Source organism: Lichenostomus cassidix, chromosome Z (genome assembly GCF_008360975.1).
Source record: "Lichenostomus cassidix isolate B80296 chromosome Z, HeHo_3.0, whole genome shotgun sequence".
Classification (NCBI taxonomy): domain Eukaryota; kingdom Metazoa; phylum Chordata; class Aves; order Passeriformes; family Meliphagidae; genus Lichenostomus; species Lichenostomus cassidix.
Genome location: NC_139511.1, coordinates 17,721,136 through 17,733,161, shown reverse-complemented (window position 1 = coordinate 17,733,161; position 12,026 = coordinate 17,721,136). Strand labels below are relative to the sequence as shown.

Sequence of the window (12,026 nt, the reverse complement as noted above, 5' to 3'; positions counted from 1 at the left end):
GTAGCAAGACAAGACTAAATACTAACTGGCGGTTTTTGACTGCAAATACATATTAATATAACAAATACACATTATTGTCTCTATTTTTTTAATTTTAAAAATCACTTATTTTCTTAAAGAAACAAAAAAAATCTTAATTAAAAAATATTAAGTGGCAATGAAGTGCAAAATACACTTCAGTAATGTATTCCAAATAGTATTTAAGTGAATGACTGAAGGCACAAGGAATATACATCTTCTGTTCCAAAAGGGATCTGACTATTGAGAGCATCAACTCTTTAAAATTGTTATTACAAAGCAGCAATTTCAGATTTTAAAGTGTTTTTACAAAAATCAAGAGTGCTTCCTATTTATGTGCAATGTACTCTCTAAAAGCATGAATGCATGCTCTAAAAGCATGAATGCAATACTCTAATGAAGAAGGAAAGTATCAAGAAAAAGCCCTCCCAGGAAAATTTGGCAAACACATTTTCTTGTCTTCAAGCAATTTGATTCTGGATGGTTCACTGTTCTGGTTACATAATAAACTCTTGCAGGAGATCATGATACTCCCAGAGATATTTCAATAGGTGCCAAAAACCTGTGAAAAAAAACAAGTATTCCCTTACATCCCTAACTGAATGTATTCTATTATTTTAGTTGTATAATAGCTTTCAGTGATGCCTTTACCATCAGAAAGCATTACAGTCTTGGACTCAGTGTGGGAATCAGGGCAGGACTGAAATAAATCTGCTCCTCCTCCTCCTCATAAGACATGTGAAAACATCTTGCTCCAGCTATAGCAGCAAGTTTGTTTGGCTGGTTGTAATACAGGTGATCTTTAAAAGAGAGGTTAAATCATCTCCTGTATAAACTACACTCCCTGGCACCCAAATCCTCATCTGCTATAGCACATTAGAAACACTCATTCCCACCTGTATTTCATTCTCCAAATGAATTTCTCATACTGTATCAATACTCTTGAATAAGCAGCTCTCTTGGCTGGTTACTATAAGCCACCACTGGGTCCTGTACAATAAATGCCTGATAAATGTAAATGTTTCCTTACAGAAACACCATATAAAATGCCAGTAAAGGGGCAGAAGCTGTTGAGATTACATAGTTTAATTTTTCTACATGCCACATCATTTTTTTAGAAGAAAAAAATGTTGGTTTAGACAGCTCTGACAAGAAAATAGCAAAAAAGCCACCTTACACAGCTCCATCACAAACTGAAAACACAGAAAAACTCTTATTCAAATAAATCAGCCCATCCTGACTTTTCTCAATACCAGACCATTCAAAATACAAATATTTTGATGATTTCAGCCCGAACAGTGCCCACATCTAAGTACCAGTTATAACTAAGACTGTCTAGATCCAACAGGAGCAGTTGCTGTTTTTCCCTTTTGCACACTTGGAATACACCAACGAGCCACAAATATCTGACAAGAAAGTTAATACATTAACTCTGAAGGCTCAATGCATTGTGCTTCTTGACAAGGTGACCTTATCAGCAGTTTAAAGAGAATTTAACACTGTAATTTCATTCTTACAGACACATGCTCCTGTTTTGTTCTCAGACCTACAATACCAATGAACTTCAACTGGAGGAAAAAAAAAGGAGACATCAGATGAATCACAGCTGCACAACTACTGTACAGCCTTGCATTACTACAGAAGTTCATGTCTCTATATTGTATCCTTTTCTTCATTTATGCTCAAGTTAAAAATCACTGCACCAATTAATGTCACATTCAAAGTTTTTTAACTCAAGGTTTCACTGACTTTTGTTGTGGAAATTAATAATTTTTACTAAAATATCTAACTTATTTTTAGGGTTCACATTTTCCTCAGAGTTCAAAAATTCTAGTCTAAGAATTTTTACATTTTTAGTAAATCTAGTGAAACAGTTAAATTCTAATGTTGATTTGATATGTAATTTTCAAGAAGAAATATAATCTCATATCCAATATAAAGTAAAATACTCGTCAAGAAATTTAACATATTTAAGTACCTAAGTTGCCTATATTTTATTGAAAATATTTTGTCTATAAAGTTATGTTAAGTCATGCTCCTTAATGAAACATACTACAGAGCAACAGTTTAGGGTACATATCAGGTAAAGCAGTCTACATCTGAAGATCGAACTCCTTCCCACTAAATGATTACAATACTTTTGTTCTTTAAGCTCAAAAGCCAATATATAAACCACTCATAAACTCTTTTGTACTTTAATCTGTCATTTTGGAAATATGCAACATGTTCCAGTCAGACAAATCCTAATGACTTTTCATGAGCAAGGCATCAGTTCAAACATTCACTCAAGGTAATCTGCATTTCACCGTCTGGTCAAGATGCAAGTGTTTCTTCCAAAAGAACTTCCTGATTACAAAACAAACAAAATCAGTCAGTTTCAAATCATTCTTTCAGATACCTAACCTGGTATTATTTTTAGTCTACTTTTTCTATCTTACTTTACTTTGACATCTTTTGCTGTTGATGCAGGAAGATGTTCACAGATGGGGAAAGGTGACTGCACAGAAAGCAACAGCAGGCACATAACGTAACTGAAGGAACAAATTTACTATACTGAATTCTCAGCATTTTAGATACTACATCAAGAAATGTCCAAGTCCTTTTAAACGAAAGGTGACTATAGGAACAGCATTTCTGAAAACTAGATTAATCAGTGAAACACTTGTTTCTTACAGCTAGGAATATTCAAACAAGATTGTTTATAAATGTTTGAAAAAAGACAAAAGTCTGTTTGAGACTTAAAACAATCCACACAGCATTTAAATTACATAATCATAGCATATGAAAGGCAACTGCCAACCCTAGCTGGGAAACACTTAACAACTTCAGTTCTGAGTTATATAAAACCTAACCATAAACAAAATAGAACACATTATTTCTTGAAGCTAATCCCACTCTAAGAATATTTAGATGTCTTGGATTTTATAAATTTATGTCCAATATAACTACACAAATCTCCCATATTATTTTATTGTTCCTCAGAAAGGCATGTTCTACTGCAGCTTCTGAGTCATAAAAGTAATGTATTAACAGAAACAGTCTAAATTTCACTGATAATTAAATCATAGAATCATGGAATCAATCAGGTTGGAAAAGACCTCCAAGATCATCAAGTCCAACCTGTGCCCAAATACCAGCATGTCAACTAACCCACAGCACTAAGTACCATGTCCAGTTGTTTCTTTAACACTTCTGGGTATCGTGTCTTCACCACTTCCCTGCCTCAATGCTTCACAACCCTTTCAGTGAAGAAATTCTTCCTGGTATCCAGCTTGATGCCATTTTCTCTTGTCTGTCAATGGTCACTCAGGAGATCAACCCCCATGCCGCCACAACCTCGTTTCAAGAGGGGTTGCAGAGAGCAATGCGGTTCCCCCTGAGCCTCCTCCTCTCCAGCCTAAACATCCCCATCTCCTCAGCCATCCCTCTTAAAACTTACAATCTAAAGCCTTCACCAGCTTCATTACCCTTCTCTGGCAAGTAAGGCAGATGTAATACCAAGTATCAGCTGAAACAAAACATTTTACTTGACAAAAATATTAAAGGATGTCACCACAGTACCTTGTCTACGTGGAAAATTAAATCCAGCTCACAGACATTTTCAAAACATTTGTCTAGTGTTTCCACAAACACCTGCAAAGAGGGGGGGAAAAAAAGCCAAAGGTCAATCTTTAACAAAAACTCTGCAATTTCATTAGGTGTGAGGTTTGAGAAAAGCAAATACAGAAATTATATGCTGGTCAGATCTTAGGCATTAAAGGCATCTACAGAGATTATGTGGTTAACAATATGTCAAGAGTATGTTATCTATGTAGAAAGCAAAACTGTATGCACAAGCCAGTTTAGGTTAAAACTCTGCTAAGAGTCACACAGTTTTAAAAAACAGATGCACCTTGAAAAACTGGTAACACAACCTACAATATAATGTCCTCAGCTGTGGTTTAAAATATTCCTTCCCATTTCATTAGATTTCAATTATTAAGAAAAAAAAATCAGCTTTTCCCATTACTGTAACTATTTTTAGTAATTACCACATTGCAGGCATCTCCTAGTTAAGCAGACTGTTAACTTTGCTGTTAACTGTCAGCATCACTGTTTCCAGCAGCTTTCACCTGATTTAGACTCACTGAATTCAGGATAAAAAAGGCATCTGTTTTAATGTCACACCCGTTGATCCTGTCAGGCATATCACCACATAAATTTAGAAAAGTCTAGCAGTTTGTACATAGGCAAATAACTCCTTTCTGAATCCAGAACATAAAAGCATAAAGCAGAAAAATCCAAGCAGCTGCCAAACTTCAGCCACTGATGTTCCCTGCCAGATAAGACCTGTACATCACCTTGCTCTGAGTGTTTCTGTAACACATTCCTTAGTATTTATGACTGTACTTTGATACACCAAGTGCACCCAGTCCCCAGTCGGGCCAGATAAAGCAATGATGATTGTAATTGGCAGTCCTGAAACTCCTGAATGTCAACCACCATGTGCTTGCGGTGAGTGCTGTCAAAGACTCCAGACTTGGAGAGTTGCAAGCAGAGCTCCCTTTGTGCAAAGCATAACTCCTACAGACGTAGATACATCAAGATCTCTAAGTTAAACATATGATTGAGCTTAGGGTCTTCAAAGTTTATAAGAATTTCTGTAAGATTTTACTGACCTTTTATTAATGACGAGTAAATTGGGACTTGTTGGAAATTTTAATCCATTTTAGAGTTTCAAGGCCACACTGTCACAGTAAGTATTTAATATTATTTATTAAGCTGTCACTGTATACAATTTTATTTTAAATTCTAAACTCAAACTTCCTAAAGAAGCAATGGAAGATAAACATCTGATTTTTACTCTCTGTTCCACATGATTTATGAATCTCATCTCAGTACTTGAGAGGCCCCAGATTTCAAACTGCCTAGGCCCAAAGAACCAGGAATGAGAAACTATGTGCTGACATAGATCACAGAATTGTTTAGGCTGGAAACCTAAAGATCAATGAGTCAAACAGTTAAGCTAGCACTGCCAAATCCAGCTTCTAAACCAAGTCCCTGAGCACTGCATGTAGGTGTTTTTAGAACACAGGGACTGTGACTCCACACTTCCCCAGGCAGCCCATTCCAATGCCTGGCAACCACTTGAGTGAAGAAATGTTTCCTAATGTCCAGTCTAATCTCCCCTGGCACAAACTGAGGCTGTTTCCTCTTCTCCTATTGCTCCTCCTTGGGAGAAGAGATTGAAGTATCTCTATAACCTTTTTTCAGGCAGTTGTAGAGAAAGATAAGGCCCCCCAGTCTTCCTCTTCTCCAGGCTAAACACCCACAGCTCCCTCAACCACTCCTCACTAAGACTTGTGCTCCAGCCCCTTCCAGCAGCTCCACTGCCTTTCTCTGGACTTGCTGCAGCCCCTCAAAGGCTCTCAAGTAGTGAGGGGCCCAAAACTGGACACAGGATTTGAGGCATGGCCTCACCCAGTGCCAAGTACAGGGCGATAGTCACTGGCCTCACTGCTGCTGATACAAGCCAGGATGGTCTTGGCCTTCCTGGCCACGTGGGCACACTCTGGCTCATGTTCAGCTGCTGTCAACCACCACCCTCAGGTCCTTTTCCACTGGGCAGGTTTCCAGCCACTCTTCCCTAGCCTGTAATGCAGCAGGGGACTGTTGTGACCCAAAGGCAGGACCAGGCATTTGGCCTTGTTGAACCTCATACAATCGACCTTGGCCCATCAATCCAGCCTTCCTGAATCCCTCTGCAAAACCTTCCTGCCCTGCAGCAGATCAACACTCCCACCCAACCCAATCTGCAAACTGGCTGAGGGAACACTCAAAACCCTCGCCCAGATCATTGATAAGGATATGAGAGAGGCCTGGCCCCAACACTGAGCCATGAGGAACACCACTGCCGACCACACATCAGCTGGATGTAACTCCATTCACATCCACTCTTTGTGGATAAAAGTCCTGCTTCTACAGACATGTATTTATGTCTACAGACTCAGTGAAACAGGCCTGCTTGACATCAGCCATTCCCAACAGTCTACCTTGTATATTAACAAAGATTACTTTTACATTTTAGTCCCTGGTCCTCAGATCCTGCTCACAGTGCAAAAGAGAAGAGAATCACACCCTGCTGTTGCTACACACTACTACTATCAATGTTAAAGTCAAACTACAGATCTAGGTGATGTTCCATGCATTTAGAAGGACTATTCATTAATACCAAAATACAAATTTGCACTTAATCTAGGAACATAGAGCATATTCAGAGGCAGACTCAGGACAATAAGGTTCACTGACAAGTTAACTAAGAAAATGAATATGATTCTGTTAAATTATATTGAAGCCAAGCAAAGCGGGTTTTTTTTTCCTTCAAGCAATTGTTAATTCATTGTGGTCATAACAGTCTTCTATAAAGAAGGGATGTGAGCAAACAAAAAAACTTGTTTGTTAAGCAGAAAAAACTACACATTTGACAATATGTGCAGCAAGACAAATGACCAAAGATATTCTCTTACTTTCCTTGCACCTTAGGAGAATGCAGTTACAAGGATAGTGCTGTTTGATATTAGCTGCAAGAAGATTGGAAACAGAGTGTAAATGTAAACTTCGTCCAATGTTTTTAGTTACAAGAGCTAAGAGTTTGACACTATTTTTTGTCAAAGAAAATATTTTTTGAAAGAAAATATTCCTCATATATGTCACCAAGTTTGCACATGAATTCACACACTCTGACTTCAACATCTCTCTAGTTCCTCAGAAAACAAAGAAACACATTTTAAAAAGAAAGCCAAGTCAAAAATCCTTTAAAAAGTCCCCCCAATACAAGTATTTAGAAGCAGCATATATGCTCACACATCAACACAAGACTTTTAACTTTTGTGACATTCTTCCAGTAAACAGAGCTTCTATAGCAATACTTGACTCACAGTGGTTACTTTTAAACCTTTACCTTTTACACAGCAACACCACCACACACTAAACAAATTCACAAATCTCTCCTTACAATGCATGACCAGCAATGCACAACAAATATGTTTAAATCTAAGAGAAATCAGCTGGCATTGACTATGCTTCAGAGAGATTCTTCACTGACTATGGATTTCTCATGGAAGCTTTGGAAATTTCCTCCCTCATGATGGTGAGTTCAATCAGAGTAAACCCAAAAATGGCAAAGTTTACATCTATTATAAATGGTCTTTTAAAACACTAGTCTAGCAAGGACTCTAGGAAGGAAAGCTATATTTTTTACACTAATATTTCTTGGCCCACTTTAAGATGCCTTCAATAATTGAAATGGTAAGTAAAATTAGAGTCACTTTCATCAGCATTTTAGCTGAGTCAAATGAATTTCACGCTATGGCAAGCAGTGCTAAAATTTAAGTACTTCAGCAATCACTTCAGATGCTGCAGACTTGTAGATCAATAACCAGAAGGAAAACCACATCAGTTGTTTTGGGACACACACACCTTCCACAAACATAATTTCAGATACACCTTGTGATGTTCATGTAACACTTATTTATGCTATTGAAAAAAATCATATAAATAGATGAGTCAAATAGCAGGAAAATAAGGATGCATGTACAATGAATTACTAGCTCCCCCTTGTGATTCATTTTCAAAATTATAATCTTTATAGTACAAAGAAAGACCCATGCACGTCTCCACGAAAATAAACAGAAAACAGCGGGGGAAAAAAAAGTAAAACCCCCACCTTTCTTTTGTAAGAAATATGCTTCAATAAAGCCAGATACACACCTGGAGCATAAAGTATATGAAACAAAATAAATTTTTATTGGATATATACAAGCCAGGAGCCCCCTCTACTCAGCAATACATCAGAACATAAAACATCACCTTTACAAAGAAGGGCTTATTTTTAGAATAAGCAAATAAGACAAAAAATGAATAAAACATATATTAGTATTAGGAAAATAAAAAGGGTAGAAGAAAACTCAGAATACCTAATCAATTAAATCTATCTGAGCGTAGATAATGTCAAATACTAACAAAAGCAGGTACAAAAGATGAGCTAAAAACAGCAGCAGTAACTCATGTCAAGAATAACCTCTCCTCCTTTCTCAGCTAAACAGCAATGGTAAACCTGAGGACAGAAGTCATTCAATCTGCCTCTGGAGAGCACTGATCCCAGTCATATGCCTCTCCTTTTTTTTAAATTAGCATAAAAGCATCTCTGGTCAGGATCTTTTATTGTTAAGAACTGATAAAAACACGTTACATGAACTGCACTGCATTCCCCATATGCATCTCACTGAGCAATAGAATTTCCCATGGAATTTCCCATGAAGACTGATTTCACAGTCTCCACTGCTTGCTGAGTCATTATGTCTTCGAAGTACAGCAATGGGCCAAGATACTCTAGAATTCTTATAGGTGACATAGGCTTTTAGGTCCATAATATAGTTAAGGTACCACTGGAAATGTCCCTCATTTTTTTCCTTATGGCAGTCTACAGCTAATTATGTTTTCACACATATTTTCTTTCCATGCACTAAAACTTTTACACTTCACAGGCTAACGCAAATCCTCTAGAACAGCATAATAGAATTTACACTGAATCCAAAAGTCTGCAAACCCTAAGCATAGCACAGATGCTGATCTATCTCCCAATCCAAGCAAGCAAATATAACAAAAAGAAACTTGTGTTATTTAGAAAAAAAGGGAAGAAAATTAAAAAATTAACAATGTGAATTTGCCTTAGGTGTTTGAACAATGAAATCCAAGTTGAAGACAGTATCAAACCTGAGTCTATGACCTGTAATGCATACAGCATATTCATTAAGCCTGAGTCAAGACTTACCTGTGAAACAACTCTCACCTCATGGCAATATAAGTGCCACTCACAAGAGTATCTTAAGTATTACAACAAAAGCTCTATGCTAAAAAGAACTGCAGACTGCCATATGTAACCTAATCTCCTACACATTTACTCAGTTTATGACAGAAACCTCTTAAATGCTATACCAAGCTCTAGGTTCATTTCACCAGTTTACTTTCCATCATAAACTGCTCCTTTAGCTGTCTACTTACTTAAACAATTAATTATATATATGACTCATAACAAAGTCCAGATGTCTTACTCTTATCCATGGTATCTCTGAGCTACAGCAAACAAACATGTATAAAAATGGCAGGAAAAAACAAAACTTATTTGCTTGACTCAATAGATATGCGTATATACTGCCAGTCTGCATTACATGTGGGGTTGAGATGCAATAATAAACTTTCTGAGGGCCCTCTTGTACATTTAATAAGATACATTTAAGATGCATTTAATTCTGATTGCTGCTGCTAAGAGGATTAAACAGATCCTTCCTCTGAGCCAGTCTGGAAAATTAAAAATATTTAATGTATTTCTGTGTACTCTATCCTACAATCAAATGGTTGAATTACAACGATAAAGAGAAATTGGAACAGCTCCTACAGCTGTAGGTACAGTGGTGAGACTGTATGATTTTAAACAAAATCATACAGGTCAGAAAAATAACATATTTCTACAAATGGAAATATCATTTTTTTATTTCAGCTTCCTTTAAGCAATTATACTGACATATAATTAAACACTGGGAAACCTTTATGGAAAAAATGTGAAACACAAAGACTAGGATATTAAAATCTATCAAAGTATTTTTGGTACATGAAGCTTCACAATCTACAGGAAAGTTGAAATTCTCTCTAATTCAAAAAGTTTAAGGGCCATATAATGATAGGTGGTAGTAAGCCCAAGCAATTTGCTTCAACACCTGAACGTACAATTTAGGTTGCTCTATGTATGAAAATGCTGCTTCTCCCTGTTCATAAATATTTTAGCACTTCCAAGTAAGAACACATACCACACAACAGGCAACTAGTCAACCCTGTACAACAAACTGCTATGAACAGGCACAGCCATCGTGTACCTTACTTGTTAAATTTGCACTGTTCAGATATTGCAGAATGTTCTGTAAACAAAGGTGATATAAGAATCCAGAAAGGAATCTCCTTCCCTGCTACCCACACAGTCACTCTTCTGGATCTACTGTCCAGCAGAGCAACACTGGAGTGCTGCTCTGAACACTAAGATGTCTCTGTGAGAAGTGATGCTGCTTCAAGGAAGGTCTGCAGGGAATTGTGAGGCCTTTGAGACCCACAGTGCTTCTACAATAAATAACAGATACAGGCCCACATCTCAGGACAGATTTTACTTATGTAATATATTCTCTTGATGTGCAAGCTTTTGAAAGGCTTAACAGTAAATTATACTTACTGTTACATATACATATATATATATATATATATATATATATGTATATAGATATATATATATATAACTGAGACCTATTTTATGCAATGACATGAATCACTTCATGGTGGGAAACTATTTTTTGCCTCAGCTGAGTTCACTAATGATCATCAGTGAAATTGTTCATTCGCAAGTTTTAAGTTGAAGAAGTCAAAGATTTAGGCAGAGGTCTCTTGCCCTAGGAGTATTCATATTGTCAGACATGGTATTTGTTAGGAGGTTGATACAGACATATTTAGCAGTTTAAATATTTAGCAGTTTAAATTGATGGCCACAACATCAAGCCTACCTGAGTTTCAGAAGTATTTGGACAGTGTTTTCAGGCACACTGGGGTGTCCTGGGCAAGGTCAGGAGGTGAACTAAATAATCCTGATGGGTCCCTTCCAACTCAGTACATTTTATGATTCTGTGAAATCATAGCTGGAAGCCTTGCAGAAGACACTGTATTGACGAGGGAGTGATCTTGAACAGACCCTGTCTGCTCAACTGGGCTGAGCAGCCTGTATCTTCTTAATATAATCTATAACCTATGATGTGCTTGGCACAGGTGAGCTGTAGGAATGGAATGCACTGACCCTGACTATGAGACTGTTACATGTTTGGGGGCAGTAATCCACATAACACAACCTAAAAAGGTACAGGCCTGTGCTGTGCTGCACAAATTCCTTGGCTAAGGGATAAACTCAGCCAGTTGACTGTAACGCAGGAGCCTGCAGGCACCTTCCACGTGGTACCAGTGACAACACCACCTGCATGGCCTTGCCATGACCTCAAAATGCAGCAAGAAATTCTCCTGAAAATATCCCTTAGGAAGAGTTGCCTTCCTGTGAGGAAATTACATAATAGCTCAAAGATTCAAAAGAGGGAGAGCTTCTCTCCACAGACAGGATCTGCTCTGCACACTGTGGGAAAATCCAGCTGGGCTCCACCGGGTGCCACATGCACATGACACACCCAGCATCTGAAGGAGTTTAAGATTTACTATCTACATGCATCTTCTTACTATGTTCTATTAATCAATTACCTTGTTAACCCAATTGTGCTGTTGAGCCTTTCCTAATGAGATACAGAAGGAGCCTAGACGTATGGATCTCCTTTCTCCTGACCAATCCCCAGCCTACCCTCCTCAATTTCCCTGGTGCAGAACACCTGTCTAGGGGAGCATCTGCCCTCCTTCTAAGGACCTGTCAAAAAGCTCATAAGCCACAAGGAAAATCTAATCCACTGAGGTTTTGGATATATTTATCCATTTTACATTGGCAGTGAAAAAAAAAAATATACATAAATATATATGCACACATGGGTTGTACGTGTCTGGGTATATATAAACACATACAGAGCATTGTATATCAAAGTTAATATAATCTATATAATCTACACTTGTCTAGCAAATGTCTGAACTGCATTATTTTTACCTGCAGCCAATAGAAAGCCTTGAAAAGCTAAAACAAAAAATATTGCATTCCAGAGGTTCCAGTTTCCCTACTTTCTTATCAACTTGGAAAACAACTTTTTCAAAGACGGCCCAGAAAACTGCAAATGTTCTAAAAATAATACTCAGCACTTCTTTATATGTTCACAGTACAAAAGTGACCTTCACTTCCAAGTATTTAAAAAAAGGGCACAGCTAAATATTTAAGTTCTAAAGTACTTCAAAGTTGAATTCCACTTACTAAGAATAAAAGAAAACAAAAAAACCCCCACAAAACAGCC

The 12,026-nt window shown here is 37.4% G+C and overlaps 1 protein-coding gene across 2 annotated transcripts in view; it reads right to left on the bottom strand.

The window, feature by feature from the left end:
- Positions 1-12,026, bottom strand: part of AP3S1 (adaptor related protein complex 3 subunit sigma 1) — a 29,232-nt gene that overhangs the window by 12,126 nt on the left and 5,080 nt on the right. For both annotated transcript variants that reach the window (XM_085043674.1, XM_085043675.1), the window contains exon 4: positions 3,580-3,651. In XM_085043674.1, coding sequence (XP_084899800.1) covers positions 3,580-3,651 — 72 coding nt within the window. The remainder of the gene's footprint in view (positions 1-3,579; positions 3,652-12,026) is intronic.